Genomic DNA, 18,255 nt, shown 5'->3' with positions numbered 1-18,255 from the left:
AATGGAGTTCTAAAGAAATAGCTATAAGTTTGCTCGACTGGAGCAATGGAATTAGCTGAAAATAGGGCTCAAAGTGGGCGAAATCACCGATTTGTAAATGTTGCCGAGGTCGCTAACTTTGTGAGAGCATAATTCCGTAAGTTTCCCATCAAATTTTGTTCTTTTGGCATCATTACCATCGGGGAAAGATTCTCTACCATTTCATAAGATTTTTTTTTTTTTTATGGAAGAGATGGAAAAGTTATTATTATTGTGGATTAAGGAAAAAGAATTTGTGGGAGACAGTGTAGTGGAGTCTGCTATTTGTGAGAAGGCAAGGCAGTTGCATGAGGATCTTGCATTTTTTTTTTTTTTTTTTTTTTTTTTTGCGCAACACCAGGAGACACCTCAGGATTTGGGGTTGCAACAGTCAAAGGGTTAAGCCAGGTTTCAGTAAGAATAACACAGGATAAGGTTGTCTTTAATGAATCTAGGATTGCTAGGAGATCATCATAGTGTTTACTTAGGGATCTAATATTGAAATTCAAAACTGAAATATTTCTGGCTTCTGTTGCTGTGTAATAATGGCAGTTGCTTTCAGTTAAGTGGTGAACGGGATTTAGATTATATAGATTCAGTTCAGGGTTGATGTCAGCATGAAGCATTTGGGGGTTAACTGACAAATATTTAAATGGTTATGAGTTGCAGATGGGTGATAAGGGGTATTATTAATATTTGTAATAAGGGGGTGATTGAACAATAATGGTGTAAGTGTATATTGTTCTAGTAGATTGTACAACCTAACAAAATTACAGTGATATAGTACAGGTTGGCCATCACTAATCTGGCATCATTGGGACCTGTAGTGTGCCAGATTAGTGAGTTTGCCGGATTACAGAGTTGTTAGGTTAGTATACACTTAATTAACCTATCAATAGAGAGAGTGCTACATCTTCCTCATTTTCATCACTGCTTTCTCCTCCACTGGTTTGCTGTTGTGGATTTACAACCATCTGTACAATTTCTGAGTCAGTATAATGATGAAATTTGAGTCAATATAATGATGAAATTTGAAGTTATGCCAGCCGAAATTAGTGCCGGATTACTGATGGAGCAGGATAACTGATTGCCGGATTAGTGATGGCCAACCTGTAGTAATAAAATATAATGAGCTATTAAGACTAGATATATGAGTAGCACCTATCAGTTATTGCACTAATGCTATAATAAACTGTGTACAATAGGCAGTAGAAACAGTAAGGTTTTAAATCAGTAGTACCTAACTTTGGATTTTATTGCACTATGTTATAGACTACACACAAAAGACTGTAAAAAATAAATTATAGTTCTATACTAATAGAGGACAGTAAAAGATAGTTACAAATATAAAAAAAATAGAATTATAAATGTTTGTAGGCAAACAAGATGGTGATCTTGAGGTGTCTAGTAAGAGTATAAACTATAAGGTGGTGTTTGGACAGCTTAGCAATTCACTGCTGTCAGATTGATAATATAGAAATGAAAATTAGGTTCTATAGAAATTAATTGGATAAAAAAAAATGGGGGTTTCATAATACTACTTTTGGAAAGTGGATACAAACTGCATTTTATTCTGACTTGGTTATGCCAGCATCACTTAGGAATTTTTTAGTTCATGTTCAGTGTAAATAAAATATCTTCTTGTTGATTCCTTTTTGACTGCAGTTTTTCCATCCCTTGCAAAGGGATCATATATCATGAATGCTTGGGTGAGGTTCTATTAAATTATTTTTAACCGTAAAGCAAATATCACTTAAAATGGGCAAAAAACTCTGGCCAGACAAAGGCTCAAGGTATACATTTGACAGGATGTCTAATTAAAATAGCCATGAAGCACACCAAATCTGTTATATCAAATGGATGTCCGGTCTAGTCATAAGCTTGATAAAATGGATCAGTTCCACTTAAATGCAAATTTGTATGATCCAGGCTTCATCCTGGACCTGTCCATTTTCATTTTGGTGACAAAGACAAATCTCTTCTGTCCAACTGGAAATTATGTTGCCAGAGACAAGATAATTATTTACAAGAAGCACTGACAGGGCAGGTAGAACAACGAAAGGCAGCCAGCCAGCCAGGCAACCCAGCCTAGCCCAGCCCAGCCCAGCCCAGCCCAGCCCAGCCCAGCCCAGCCCAGCCCAGCCCAGCCCAGCCCAGCCCAGCCCAGCCCAGCCCAGCCTAGCCTAGCCTAGCCTAGCCAAGCCTAGCCAAGCCTAGCCAAGCCTAACCAAGCCTAACCAAGTCTAGCCCAGCCCAGCACAGCTTAGGCACAGGTGGATTGTTAAAGCAATTCTTGCTGTGGATTGTTAAAGCAGTTCTTGCTGCCTGAGTTTGGTACACTCATCTGGTACATGTACTGTACAGTCTAATTTCAGCCTCTGTCTACCTCCCAGTCACTTCCAACACACCCCTTACCATCACTCCATTTAAAACAGGCAGGCAGACTTAAAATAGTTTCCATTAAGAGAGTGTGGTGGAGAGCGGGAGAATGTGAGGGGGGAAAAAGGAAGAATGTGAGGGGGGGGGGGGAAAGAGGGAGAATGTGAGGGGGAGAGGAGGAGAGTGTGGGGGAAGAGGAAAAAAGATCAAAGTATGTTTGCATTAGTTTTTTCTTTGTATGTCCAGTCATGTCATCAGTACAGTGGACTAAGTCCATTTTGTTGGTCATTTTTCCATGTTAGGTTTACCTGGAGTTTACCTGGAGAGAGTTTCGGGGGTCAATGCCCCCGCGGCCCGGTCTGTGACCAGGCCTCCTGGACTACATGTGCTTATTTGAGACTTTCAATATAATGGAATTTTTTATAAATTGGACACCCCCTCCACCTATTAGTCCATTTTTTTCAGACTTTTACTGTACTAAATTCTTTGTTATATCATTATGAACCTAAGAATTTGATGTATGTTCATGTAAATTTAATTACTGTATGTATTTTTATGTTTTTTTTTTCAGTTTAAGGATTTTCTGGTCCTCTACAATCAGATATCAGAACGTTGTTTCAACTTATGTGTTACTGGGTTTAATGGCCGCAGTTTGTCAGAGGTAGAGGTGAGCATAACTTTTTATTATTTATTCACTTAAAGTGCAGTACAGGTCCGCTATCACAAATCCGGCAATCAGTTATTCGGTTCCTTCAGTTATTCGGCACTAATAATGGCTAGCATAATTTCAAATTTCCAGGGTCACCACAACAACCTGCTGCTACTGTTTGGTGGCACTACTTGCTGCATGAGTCATTCCAATTTCTTTTTCTTCATTTATTGTTTTAACCTGTTTACTTTTAGCCCTAGCCATAGTTCCAATGAATAAAAAAATGCTTCTCATTATGTAATGCACCTACACAGTACATTATCCATTTTAAAGATAAAGTAGCTTTGAAGCCACTGTCGGTTGCCTTGAGCTCAGTCTCATGATGCAGGAGAATATGCTTTATTATTACGCTAATATCAACACTACAGCTTATTTGCCTATCACAATTGATCTAATATGACATAATAAATAATATGAATAACATAAAACATGTTAAATACTCCAGAATAAATAATATTTGGCATAACACCGAGCAGTTCGACGGAGGTATGAATAGGATATGGTATATAAATACCATTCTCCTATCCCTGTCTTGAGGGCTTATATTAGAGAAAACGGAGTGTAGCACAGGGCTAACTGTGATATACACTCGTACTGCACCATAAACCTGAAACCAAAAAGTTATTTTCTCTATATAGATTATCACACACAGCAGCATATGTGTAGAGAACCTAGGATAACCCAAAAAAGTCAACGTGGCTTATTTCTAGTACCTGGCTTGGGTTGGCCATATATGATTTTTGGTAAATATTCGATTCTCAGCCAGGGTAGAAACATTAGGCGTGTTTCTTTACACCTGTTGTCTATGTTTACCCATCAGTAAATGGGTACCTGGGTGTTAGCCGACTAGTGTGGGTGTTATCCTGGGACACTGACCTAATTTTCTTGAAATACTCTGCATAACAAGCAGCTTTCTATATAGTAGTATGTCACTGATTTCAGCTACGGTCTGTATACCTTGTACATGTACATGTAGTAAATAAAGATATTATTATTATTATTATATTATTTTCTCAGTTGTTTATTGGGCTATCTTATTCAAACTTGGGCAATGTAAGATGGAAAGATACTTCTTAATGTACACCAAAAATGAAAGAAATCAGACCATAAATAGCGGAGTTCACTTCTCAGCGATTAGCGGCCGCTTAGCGGTATATTTTTGTATGGTTTTTATGGTTATATTCTCATTTTTTCGGTCTCATTTCATAGAATGAAAGATATATTACAGAAATAGATATGATTTTGATTGCTTTCATGATGAAAAGCACCTTGAAATTGCGCTCACAGTAGCGAAAATGTTCTATTCTTTAGCAAAGCTCAAGAGTAAACAAATGATGTCACCGTCCAATACCTGTCCGCCTGCCAGTCCAAATTCCAATACGGCATCAAGAATGGGTTGATATTATTTATACAGTTATTACAATAATGCAGCAGTTTGCATAACAGTAAATCTATTTTTTTTGTGAATTAAAATTCCAAATGGTAAGCAAGAGTAATATAAGAGGGGCCTGTAGCCGTGACTAATTAACAGAGAAAATGTTATTTTAGTGCCAGGAATGTCTGCATTGTTTGTTCTGGACCCTATTTTGAAATTGGCATCTGTTGAAATTTGTGTGAAATTGGCCGAATTGCCAATTTCTGACCACTTTATTGGGTAGTTGAAATAAATGAATGGGCGGTTTCTTGTACTCAGTTGACAGACTAGAAGTAAATAAGTTTATTCAGGTATACACAAATACAGTTACATAGATTATCATACATAGCAGCGTATGTATAGAGAGCCTAGGATAACCCAGAAAAGTCAGACAAAGTGACTTATTTCCAGTACCTGGCTTGGGCTTGCCGTATATGACTTTTGGTAAATATTGTTTTTTTCTCGGTTGTTTGTTGGGCTATCTTACTGAAACTTGGGCAATGTATGATGTAAAGATGCTTCTTAACATACAACAAAAATAAAAAAGACGGACAATAAATAAGGGAGTTCACTTCTCAGCCATTAGCTGCCTCTTTGCAGTATATTCTTGTATGGTTTTTATGGTTGTTTTCTCATTTTTTGGACTCATTTGATAGAAAGGAAGATATATTACAGAAATAGACGTGATTTTGATTGCTTTCATGATGAAAAGTACCTTGAAATTGAGCTCAAATTAGCCGATGTTCAATGAACTTTATGTAAGTCAAGTTGGTTAATTTTATTAAGTGTATTCTAACCTAACCACTCTGTAATCCGGCAAACTCAGTAATCCGGCACACTACAGGTCCCAATGATGGCGGATTTGTGATGGAGGACCTGTATAACTTTTCATTAATGGATTTTGGCAATTTCAGACAAAAATTTTGATTGGACAGATGCTCTTCTTATCTGACAAAATGGATAATAGTCCATAAGTCTGCATTTTATCCATAGTGATAGTGTGTGGTTGTCTTCTGCAGTATCAGGCAAAGTCCACTAATTCTGATGTTAATTAGGTATGGGCCAAAGCGGCCATTTTCCAGGGCCTGTCCATTTTAATTGTTTCCTGAATCATAGGGTGGGTGAGTGAGGGTGGGCTTTGTTGTAACTCAGCTGAGTTAGCGGCGTGGGTACGAGTATGGGTTGCTGCTGGTGCCTCATGGCCCATAGCACCACCACCAGCTGATGATGCATGCACATTATCCATCCCAGTTGTAACAATATCATCTTCATTTTCACTATCTGTTCCTGTTGTACAGCCACGGGATATACTCTGAGATGTATTCCTTCCCCTTGGAATAACATATGGCACACTACCAGAGCGAATATAGCGTCGTATATACTGACACTTCACTGGAGATTATTCCACTTCACTCTCACTACTGGAGCTGTTTTCAAGAGCTTGGATATCATATTCACTATCACTATCATCACCACTGCTCACATCTGAGTCCTGGACATGGGAAAATACAAGTTTCCTCTTTCGTTCTGGTACAACTGAACGTGAACATGACGGCCCAGCACCTGAAGTGGAAGGTTGAGGGTTGTCTGGGTTTTCATCACTATTACCGGTAATAATGTTCATTACTTTCATTCACAAACTCCTCAAAACCATGAAATTCATCTTCACTGACACTTTCATCTGTGTTAGAACTATCACTTGGGAACAAAAGAGTCCCAGTTCGCCAGGGAGTGAGAAGTTTCTTACCACGAAGCATGGTAAACAAGGCGAAAACTGAAACAATATTTCCCATAAGAAATAATGTAAATCTAATTAATCCATTCCAGACACCCAAAAGTATTAAAAAAAATACATTTTATAGAGAATAACTATAGTTTTATATACAGAAAACAATGATAAATTAATATAAAGGACTAATGAAATGGATAAATGAACATTTATTATCACTTTTACCTTTATTGAAGACTCTTGTTGGCATATGGAAGACGCGAGAAGGGGAGAGGGAGGAGGAGAGGTTATTGGTTGGAAGGGGACTCTCCCTCCATAAGGACTTCAGGTATCAAGTCCCTATATGGGGGGACAGGTATCAAGTCCCTATACAGGGGGACAGGTATCAAGTCCCTATCTGGGGTTACTTCCCTTCTTTGTCTTTTAATGGCAATGGACCCCTGTCACCAGAAACAAACCTCTCTGTCCAGAGAGGTCTGTTTCTGGCATCTTCTTAAGATTTGCCTAAAATGGGACAAGGCATTGTCATTGAACATGTTACAGACATGGCTTGCAACAGCTTTGTTAGGGTGATATTTCTCCACAAAAGTTTGCAACTCACTCCACTTTGCACACGTGTCCTTAATCACTGAGGAGTGCACATTCGGAACTTTATTTGGCCCCATGGTGGCTTATTTAGCAGTCGCACTCAATAAACAAGCTCAAAAAACAATGGATCATTACGAAATGTTTCAGATGAATGTGAGGGGTGATGCTCATTCAACGAGAAACGAAGGCAGACTGAGTCACGAACATATGGGATGCTTTGTGTGGGTGCTTGAGTGGCCGAGTCACACGGACACGTTTGGTAAGGACCATTTTCAACTCTATGAAAACTGGGACAAAATTTTGATGAGAAAAGTCATCAAAAACCGAATTCTACGAAAACTGGGGCGTACAAAAACTGAGGTTCCACTGTATTTCCACCAATGACTCATTACAGTTGTGACTGGGTGTTGATGTGTGAATTGCCCATTACTTTATAATTTGTTCATGATTGTATCCATTACCTTTGTATCTTGTTCAGCTATCAAAACTTTGGAGCCCAGTCCCTGGACCCATTATGTACCTTTGTAATCCTTTGACTATCACCCACAGGATGGGTATGGTGTATATAATAAAAATGTTTAACTAACTGCTTCTGTTAGGATGCCATTTTTCCACCAGGCTCTGTGTTTGAGCCCAATGGTAACACAGTTCCTTAATTTCTTAAGTGGAAATGTTGACTTTACTGCTTCCCTCCTCTGAAGAAGAAATTTCCTCAACCAGTTTTTCTTGCCGTTCCTTATGTAGGTCTTGGAGTTCTTCTGTGGTGAGCGTGTTCTTGTGATCCTCCACCAACTCCTTGACATCCTCATCGTCTATTTCCAAACCCATAGACTGGCCCAGAGAAACAGTATCATTCACTACAGGCTTTGCCTTAAAGCCTTCAAAATCTCTGACACACAATCTGGCCACAATTTCTTCCAGGCAGAGTTCATTGTCCTGAAAGAAATTTTTTCCCCCAGGCTTTGTCTATTATCCTTAAACACTGGAGGATATTAAAATTTTTTTTCCAAAATTCCTTAACCCTTTGAGGGTCAACAGGCCCTCTCAGAGACTTGTTCTCAGGGTCGGCCAAATTTAAAAAAAAAAAAAATATTTTTTCTTATGAAAAAATAGTTTTTTTTTTTTCTAAACATTATAGGATAAACAAAAATTTTTTACCATCAATACTTACAGAGATATGGAGGCGTGAAGTTTGCAGAAAATGAGCCCCGTATGGCAACAGCGGCGACTGCCGCTCACCGGTAAACTTTGGTTTACTTGTATTTGAAGGTTTGTTGTTATTTTCACTATTTTATTTTTTCACATAACTTATGTGGCCTGTGAGACCAAAGTAAGGTGCAGTGTACGTATATACACTCGTTGTATACAACACAATAAGCACACAAACATAATTATGAATATATTGTTTACAAAACTTGTTTACAAAAACAAACAGTACAAAAAATTGTTTATTACTATTGTTCTATAATATATATACCAGTATACAGTCACTGAACATATTCCTAGAAGTTCTGCAGCTTGTGGAACTCTTTGAAACATGGTGTCATACACAATAGTGTTTTATCTTTCTTCCTCATTCTATCTCTTTCAATCTGTCTCTCTCTTTCTATCTGTCTGTCTATCTCTGTCTCACAGGTATGCATAAATACAAGTATACATAGTATAAATTACCTAGGATAACCCAAGAAATCCAGATAAAGTGCTATACTCTGCTTGAAGATGTGAGTAAAAGTGATGACGCAGTTTTGTGGCTCTCTGAGTCCCCTCACTGCCGTCAACATGATTTACGAAATTGTAATGACACGATTGCAAACAAACCATACCCCGGCCGGGATTGAACCCGCAGTCAGAGAGTCTCAAAACTCCAGACCGTCGCGTTAGCCACTAGACCAGCTAGCCACAATAAGATTCATCCAACTAGGTATATTTCTACACCATAGGAAGGTTAGCACAGGCACCACTGTGAGTCATGTTGATGGCAGTGAGGGGATTTGAGCTAGAGTTCGTCATGGCCACGCTAGCTGGAGATTCGTCTGTAAAAACTTGCATTTGTGGTCACAGTGGTGCCTGTGCTAACCTTCCTATGGTGTAGAAATATACCTAGTTGGACGAATCTTATTGTGGCTAGCTGGTCTAGTGGCTAAAGCGACGGTCTGGAGTTTTGAGACTCTCTGACCGCGGGTTCAATCCCGGCCGGGGTATGGTTTGTTTGCAATCGTGTCATTACGATTTCGTGAGTCGTGTGTGTGCATGTGTGTATGCATGCACATGTATGTGTGCATGCATACATACAAAAACAGCATATAATGTGATGGTCATATGAACACCAAACACAATTGTTGCTCATGGTGGTGGTGCAAGATTACCCCTCACTTTCTCATTTAATTACAGTACAGTGGAACCCCGAGTTTCGAACTGCTCCCAACTCTACCAATTATGTAAGTGTATTATTGTAAGTGCTTTTATAAGCGTATTTTTGAGGGTCTGAAACGGACTAATCTAATTTACATTATTCCTTATGGGAATAAATTCGTTCGGTAACTGCACTCATACAGCCTTCTGGAACAAAGGAAGTTTGAAACTTGGGCTCCCACTGTACTTTTCACTCTATTATTAATCACCAGTATATTGAACATTTATATAAATACACCAATGGTAAGTAAATGATTGTTAAAAAAGGAGTAGATACAAGTAGGCCCTGCTTTACAGCATTTCACTTTACAGTGTTTCACTAATACAGTGGTTTTCAATTATACCCATTCTTCATTGATTCAAACTTCCCTCAATAAATATATTCACCACTCCCTATAAGCTAAGGATGAAAATAATTAAGGTAAGTAATGTGTGTATTTTATATGCATTTTTTAGCCCAGCTATATTGCTCGCTTAGTATATGATAGTGTAAACATGTTATCAGGCTTTTATATGCATTTGAAAATAAAAACAAGGCTGTGATTCATTTTATAGTGATATTCACGTATAGTGATATTCAGTATTTAGATAAGGCTAAAGAGGTCTTTGTGGCATTTATGGATTTGGAAAAGGTGTATGACAGGGTGGATAGGGGGGCAATGTGGCAGATGTTGCAGGTGTATGGTGTAGGAGGTAGGTTACTGAAAGCAGTGAAGAGTTTTTACGAGGATAGTGAGGCTCAAGTTAGAGTATGTAGGAAAGAGGGAAATTTTTTCCCAGTAAAAGTAGGCCTTAGACAAGGATGTGTGATGTCACCGTGGTTGTTTAATATATTTATAGATGGGGTTGTAAGAGAAGTAAATGCGAGAGTCTTGGCAAGAGGTGTGGAGTTAAAAGATAAAGAATCACACTCAAAGTGGGAGTTGTCACAGCTGCTCTTTGCTGATGACACTGTGCTCTTGGGAGATTCTGAAGAGAAGTTGCAGAGATTGGTGGATGAATTTGGTAGGGTATGCAAAAGAAGAAAATTAAAGGTGAATACAGGAAAGAGTAAGGTTATGAGGATGACAAAAAGATTAGGTGATGAAAGATTGAATATCAGATTGGAGGGAGAGAGTATGGAGGAGGTGAATGTATTCAGATATTTGGGAGTGGACGTGTCAGTGGATGGGTCTATGAAAGATGAGGTGAATCATAGAATTGATGAGGGGAAAAGAGTGAGTGGTGCACTTAGGAGTCTGTGGAAACAAAGAACTTTGTCCTTGGAGGCAAAGAGGGGAATGTATGAGAGTATAGTTTTACCAACGCTCTTATATGGGTGTGAAGCATGGGTGATGAATGTTGCAGCGAGGAGAAGGCTGGAGGCAGTGGAGATGTCATGTCTGAGGGCAATGTGTGGTGTGAATATAATGCAGAGAATTCGTAGTTTGGAAGTTAGGAGGAGGTGCGGGATTACCAAAACTGTTGTCCGGAGGGCTGAGGAAGGGTTGTTGAGGTGGTTCGGACATGTAGAGAGAATGGAGCGAAACAGAATGACTTCAAGAGTGTATCAGTCTGTAGTGGAAGGAAGGCGGGGTAGGGGTCGGCCTAGGAAAGGTTGGAGAGAGGGGGTAAAGGAGGTTTTGTGTGCAAGGGGCTTGGACTTCCAGCAGGCATGCGTGAGTGTGTTTGATAGGAGTGAATGGAGACAAATGGTTTTTAATACTTGACGTGCTGTTGGAGTGTGAGCAAAGTAACATTTATGAAGGGGTTCAGGGAAACCGGCAGGCCGGACTTGAGTCCTGGAGATGGGAAGTACAGTGCCTGCACTCTGAAGGAGGGGTGTTAATGTTGCAGTTTAAAAACTGTAGTGTAAAGCACCCTTCTGGCAAGACAGTGATGGAGTGAATGATGGTGAAAGTTTTTCTTTTTTGGGCTACCCTGCCTTGGTGGGAATCGGCCAGTGTGATAATAAATAAAAATTCACGTTACAGCAGTATCCCGGAACGTAACCTGCTGTATAAGCGGGGCCTACCTGTACAGTAAAATTATTGGTTACTAACCTTCATGTACTGCCTTTTAGTTATTTTCCCCTAAATAATTTACTCCATGCTAACTAATAAATATGGCATGTTCATCGAAAACATGCCACAATTTTCATCCAGGTTATCACGAAAAAAGTATTAATAGAGTGTGTGTTAATCAACAGTGTTCTGTATTTAAAATTATTTGTTTTAATTTTTGCAATGATCATGACTACAGATCAGTGTTTGTAAGTACTGTAAATAATTAATTTTAAGATGCCACTATTGTCTACTGGGAATCTCATCCATGTGTTCTTGTTCTCCTCACTGAGGCACACATCTCACCAATGTGTTCTTGTTCTCCACACTGAGCCACACATCTCATCCATGTGTTCTTGTTCTCACTGAGCCACACATCTCACCCATGTGTTCTTGTTCTCCTCACTGAGCCACACATCTCACCCATGTGTTCTTGTTCTCCTCACTGAGCCACACATCTCATCCATGTGTTCTTGTTCTCACTGAGCCACACATCTCACCCATGTGTTCTTGTTCTCACTGAGCCACACATCTCATCGGTGTGTTCTTGTTCTCCTCACTGAGCCACACATCTCAACCATGTGTTCTTGTTCTAAGCCACACATCTCACCCATGTGTTCTTGTTCTCTTCACTGAGCCACATCCATGTGTTCCTTTTCTCCTCATAGAGCCACACATCTAACCCATGTGTTCTTGTTCTCCTCACTAAGCCACACATTTCATCCATGTGTTTTTGTTCCCCTCTCAGAGCCACACATCTCATCCATATGTTCTTTTTCTCCTCACTGAGCCACACATCTCACCCATGTGTTCTTGTTCTCCTCACTGAGCCACACATTTCATCCATGTATTCTTGTTCCCCTCACAGAGCCACACATCTCACCCATGTGTTCTTGTTCTCCTTACAGAGCCACTCATCTCACTCATGTGTTTTTGTTCTCCTTACTGAGCCACACAAGAAAAATTACCATCTTGGGTTTATTCAGGCCATGAGTCATTTTAAATTGGAGCTTGCCATCACTTTCTTGGATCACACCTGACTACCCTAACCATCCCATTCCCCACTTGCTGTAATATATTTGCATGTTAAGTACGTATTTCCCCATAAACATGATTATGTAGCTGTAAAGGCATTTTTCCAATTTTCCCATCGTAATATATTTTGTGACTGTATAAGATGCAGGCTATTATTTTAGATTCAGTTTTTTCAAACATTCTCATATTGTACGAAAGAAAATACAGAGCTACTGAGCAAAATCAAAAAGAAAATACAGTGGACCCTCGGTTATCAGCCGTTCCGCTTATCGGCCAACTCGGTTATCGGCCGTTTTTTTGGCTTCCGGTTATCGGCTGTTATTTCGCTTATCGGCCGTATGGGACCACCACCAGCCGCTCGTGCGTCAGTCTGGCTTGGGCGAGTGAGAAAGCTTCTGCTCATTCATCCAAACATTTCACTATAATCCATTGTTTTTGGTGGATATTTATTAAGTGCAACTGTGAAATTAGTAACCATGGCCCCAAAGAAAGTCCTAGTCAGAGGCATCGTAAGGGGGGGCAGGGGGGGGTGCCCCGGGTGACACCATAGAGCCTCTAAAGAAGGTGACACTAATGCACAAAACAATGCTGCACCAACATAAGAGAAGAATCCTTCGTTGATTTTGATGATTTGATAGATTGATTTTGATGATGTGATAGATGATTTTGCATAATTGAAGGCAAGGAAATGTAATATCAGATTTACTGTGATGTTATCTGTACTCAAAGTCATATCGGAACTAGTGTTTCTCTGATTTGCAATTTTTTCTTTATTTTTCAAGTTTTTTATTTTTTATTTTTTTGCATTGTTGAAGATGAATAGATGTAGGATCTGTTGGCTGTACTCAAAGTGGCATTTGTGTTTGTTTCCTCAATATTATTACCATTATATATTTTATCATTAATAAAGTTGAGAAGTATTCTCCTGTTCAGTTTATGGCCCTTAAACGTTCTTTTTGCTAAACATTTGTCACTGGTCATGCAGTAGCGACATAACTGGAGTTTACCCCCCCTCCCCATCCCCCTGCCCTTGAATTTCATGGGGATGACACCAAACATGTTGCCCCGGGTGACACCAACTCTAGCGATGCCTCTGTTCCTAGTAAAGTTCCTTTGGTAAAGAAAGTGAGAAACACAATGGAATTTAAGAAAGAAATTGTAGCAAAGTACAAGAATGGTAGAGGGAGGTAGTGATAGTGGTAGAGGATGGTAGTGGTTTTGATGGTGGTAGAGGGTGGTAGTGGCTGTGATAGTGGTAGAGGGTGGTAGTGGTTGTGATGATGGTAGAGGGTAGTAGTGGTTGTGATGGTGGTAGTGATTGTGGTAGAGGGTGGTACTGATGGTGGTAGTGGTTGTGATGGTGGTAGAGGGTGGAAGTGGTTTTGAGGGTGGTTAAGGGTGGTAGTGATGGTGGTAGTGGTTGTGATGGTGGTAGAGGGTGATAGTGATGGTGGTAGAGATTAGAGCTGCAAGACCTTCATCTGGAACAGCAACAGACCACAGCTGAGGAAATTGCTTCAGAGGAGGAGGAAGAGAGAGGGGAGAATGTGCCTTTTTCATTGATTAAGGACATGTGTGCAAAGTGGAGAGAGTTGCAGGGGTACAGTGGCTCTCAAGCCTCTCTCCTCCCTATCCTCCAAAAGCCAAGAAGAGTCTTCAATAAAGGTATGTAATACTGATTTAATTGTTCATGTATTTATTTTATTTATTTCTCATTGTTTTGTGTATGTAAAACTATAATTAATCTTTAAAAAAATGTTTTTTTTTGTGAATATTTTTGGGCGTCTGGAACAGATTAATTGCAATTACATAAATTCTTATGGGAAATATTATTTCGGTTTTAGGCCGAGCTTCTGGAACAGATTATGGCTGATAACTGAGGGTCCACTGTATGGACCTTCCTGGAGTTGAGAAAAGTGTAGTATTGGTACTATGTAAACATTGTGTGACACATTCCAGGTGGACCTCCCCACAGCTCCTAATGCAGAAATGATGCTTTTAGTAGGGTCAGAAGTATTTTTTTTTCTGCTTAAAATATTGTGCATCAAGATATTTTCATAACCAGTTTTAATCCTGACTAAATAATTGAATATAAATTCAATGTAAAAATACAGGAGGGCCCTGCTTATACAGCAGGTTAGGTTCTGGGCTACTGTTGTAAAGTGAAAATAGTTGTAAGGTGAAACATAGCCTTTTTTCACTTTCAAATGCATATAAAACAAGACAGGGTGGCCATCACTAATCTGGCATCATTGGGACCTGTAGTGTGCCGGATTAGTGAGTTTGCCGGATTACAGAGTGGTTAGGTTAGAATACACTTAATTACCCTATAGAGACTCTTTCTGCTACATCTTCCTCATTTTCATCACTGCTTTCTCCTCCACTGGTTTGCTGCTGTGGATTTACAACCATCTGTACAATTTTTGAGTCAGTATAATGATGAAATTTTAAATTATGCTAGCTGAAATTAGTGCCGGATTACTGATGGAACCGGATAACTGATTGCTGGATTAGTGATGGCCAACCTCTATCATATATTAAGTGAAAAAGAGAGCTAGGCCTCAGAAACTCACATACAATTCACACATTACTTACTTTAAAATATTTTCATCCTTAGCTCATAGTGAGTGGTGAATACGTTTATTGTAAGAAGTCTGAATAAATGAATATTTGGTATAATTGAAAACTGCTGTATTGGCAAAATGCTGTGAAGAGAAGCACTGTAAAGCAGGACCCTCCTATAAGTGTTTTATTACAGTAATGTTCTTTACTCCTTGTTCCTCCACCCTTATCTAAATATCTTTGTGTTCATTCCCATTCTAATACAGTATATTATTTTATTAATTTTATTAAATCAGATTTACCCTTTTCAGACGGCCTGTGTGGATCGTTGTGTTGGGAAGCACATAAGTGTGAACCACAAGATTATGTCAGTTTATGCAGAAGTTCAGCCCATTTATATGCAGCGACGCATTGATGAGATGAATAAGCAGATTGAAGCTCAGCAGAACCTTGTCCAAGAGCAGCAACAAGTGGATCAACCAGTTTAAGTGTAATCATTGAATGTATTTTATTACTAACCACTGTTGACTGCTGTGTATTCTTTAATTATGGCATACATTGTAAAAGTAGCAACAAGATTTTTAGGGTATAACATTGGAAGATCAGCTTTAACAGCTATACCAAGAACTTTGTTTGCAAGAAAGTTTGAGCTTCTAATCAAGGATAGCAACATAAATCAGCATTTTCACAGTACTGTAGCTAATTTTTGTAGCCATAGTTCTGGTAAGCATGAAGGACATGATAAGCAATTAGGGAAAATTGAACCCATGTTTCAATTAACATATACATGTAAAGTATGTAACACAAGACAGTCTAAGACAATTTCCCAGCTGGCTTACAAAAAAGGTGTAGTCATAGTTACCTGTGAGGGTTGTGCAAAACACCATCTTGTGGCAGATAATCTTGGATGGTTTTCAGACCTTGATGGCAAGAAGAACATTGAGGATATCTTAGCTGCAAGGGGTGAAATGGTAAAAAGAGGCCAGGTATTCTCAATGGACGATCATGGTAGTTCAGATAAGAATTGTAATCCCAGCAATCAGAACAGTTGTAAAGAGGAAGATGAAGCCACAGCACAGGCAGCATTGAGTACTGTCCAAGACACACTTGAACTGATGGCTACAAATGAACGTGATTCAGAAGAATTGAAAAATGAAAAGCTTAGAAAAACTTAGAAATTAGTAACTTGTTGGCACTTTAGAACATGCAGTAATGGAAACAAATGTGGTACTTGTGTTGGTAGGCTTACCAGGTGTTGGCAAGTAAACATTTTTTAAAAAGCTTCTGTTTTACTTAATGCATAAGTGGGAAGGACACACAGTTCACAGTATTTATGTGTGCTGTGATAAATTAATTAAATTTTCTCTCCAAGAGAAATTTTTTAAACTGAAACAGTTTTGTGAGAAAAGTTAAACTAAAAATGACAGCTGGAACACTGCAAGACATAATGTATATTCATCAGTTCACCCAGTGCTTAAAAATGGAAAGTCAAAATGATATGAGGTTTTAATTTCTTTAATATATTAGATAAGGTTGTAGATAAAGAGGAATTGTATGTAGCTTTATTGGATGATCATTTTTATTATAGGAGTTTGAGATATGGATATTTTTAGTTAGCAAGGAAGCAGACAGTTGGATTTTGTCAGCTGTATATAGAATGCACCACAGATATGGCTATTCGGCAAAATATACATAGACAAGAACATGTTCCTTCTGAGGTAATTGAAGACATGACAGCAAACTTACAACCACCTCTGCCATGTGAACACAACTGGGAATCTATCACATGTATTCTCCAAGATGACAATCTTGATAAATCACAAGGTGCATGGTACTTGATCTATCAGTGCTTTATGTCACTAGTACCTCAGTTAAAGGACTGTGAATTAAAAAGCAGAAGCACTTATAAAATTTTCCCACAGCATTGCTCATCAAGGAGATATATGTATATGCAGTCACCTGTCAGCCAAGTAATAAGAGCAGTACACTTGAAAGGTAATGTGAGATCCAATGAATTATCATCTTTGTCTTGTGGTGTAAATGTGATCTGTCAGTCCATTTTGGCTGCAGTATGAAATGGTATTTTGTGCTTCCCTCCTTATCTAGTAGAAACTGTTATCAAATTTAAGAAAACAACTGCATAAGAGTTGAAGTTCTTCCTTAGTCATGTTGTGTATATACTGTCTTAAAAAAATCTTCAAAGAAACCATTTTGATATTGCTGTAGGTTTTTTGTAAGAGTAAAGGCTGAATACATTTACTCCTAGATTTTTTGTCTTTTATGTAGTACATATGTGAAATTACAGTACATGATAAATTATGCAATAAAAAAAGTATTCTTCAGCAGTTTCTTTTCAGATTACCTACACTATAGTGGTTATTGATTTACATATACACTAAAGTAAAGCAGTTGTAAATTTTCTTAATATTAACATGTAGACTTTGGTTTAATAAAATTTAAACTTGGCTTTGAATTTCTTTTCTCATATCAACATTGATCCATTACCAGAATATAGTCTTTTGAATACATATGCCCCTAAAACATTAGATTGGAAACCTATCACTCTACCCCTTCGTGAGGATCCCTTGGTGTGATGAAGAGGCTCTTGATCTGAGTAATTAAACCTCTTGTCCTCTTCCTCAGATCAAATCTAAATAACCCCCCCACCCCATTCAGCCTCATTACTGGGAAAATTTCCCTCTTGGGAAATTCTGCTATTTGGGTGAATGCAAAAAAACAGATCATCTCCATTCTAATGTGACAGTCAGTGGTGACGCTGTTGTGAAATGGGAATTGGATTATTTAGGCACATGTTGTGCATTCCTCCAGTGCCACTAGAGGACAGCCTTGCATGTCCGTGAATGACAGAAATTTTACTGTCATTCAGGGAGGTATAATATCTTGGCCCAGGCCCACTCCTTAGGCCTCCGAGGCAATCTACCATTTTTCCTTAAGAACTTCTTAACTGAAAGACATTTCTGTGTTCAGGTTAATAATATGCTTTCCCCAGACTGTCCAAGCTGAAGGTGTCCTCCAGGGTGTGTTCTGAGCACAACACTTTTTCTCCTTGCTATAAATGATCTGGCCTCTGTTCTTCCATCCAATATTAGGTCATCGCTTTATGTTGGTGACTTTGTTAAAGCTTGTGCAGGTGCTGACTGTCACCTCATTGTAGTTTCTCTCCAGCATGCAGTCAACTGTGTTTCCAATTGGGCCACCAAGAGTGGGCTTAAATTTTCTAGTACTAAAACTCACCAAATCATCTCTGATCACCCATTGTACCTGTATGGCTTGTGTATCCCAGAACGTGATACAGTCAGGTTTCTAGGCCTTCTGTTTGACCATAGGTTATCCTGGAAACCTCACA

The 18,255-nt window shown here is 38.9% G+C and overlaps 1 protein-coding gene across 4 annotated transcripts in view; it reads left to right on the top strand.

Annotated features, from left to right (window-relative positions):
* Positions 1-17,354, top strand: part of LOC128696563 (mitochondrial import inner membrane translocase subunit Tim10B) — a 36,260-nt gene extending 18,906 nt beyond the window's left edge. For 2 of the 4 annotated variants that reach the window (XM_053787881.2, XM_053787880.2), the window contains exons 2-4: positions 2,969-3,064; positions 8,011-8,106; positions 15,200-17,354. In XM_053787881.2, the coding sequence (XP_053643856.1) occupies positions 15,437-16,063 (627 nt within the window). In that variant the 5' untranslated portion in view covers positions 2,969-3,064; positions 8,011-8,106; positions 15,200-15,436 and the 3' untranslated portion in view covers positions 16,064-17,354. The remainder of the gene's footprint in view (positions 1-2,968; positions 3,065-8,010; positions 8,107-15,199) is intronic. The other 2 variants (XM_053787883.2, XM_053787882.2) reach the window with 2 other exon arrangements.
* Positions 17,355-18,255: the final 901 nt, after the last annotated feature.

This window comes from Cherax quadricarinatus, chromosome 47 (assembly GCF_038502225.1).
Source record: "Cherax quadricarinatus isolate ZL_2023a chromosome 47, ASM3850222v1, whole genome shotgun sequence".
Classification (NCBI taxonomy): domain Eukaryota; kingdom Metazoa; phylum Arthropoda; class Malacostraca; order Decapoda; family Parastacidae; genus Cherax; species Cherax quadricarinatus.
Note: the sequence above shows the minus strand (reverse complement) of the source record. Positions and strands in the feature narration are given on the sequence as shown.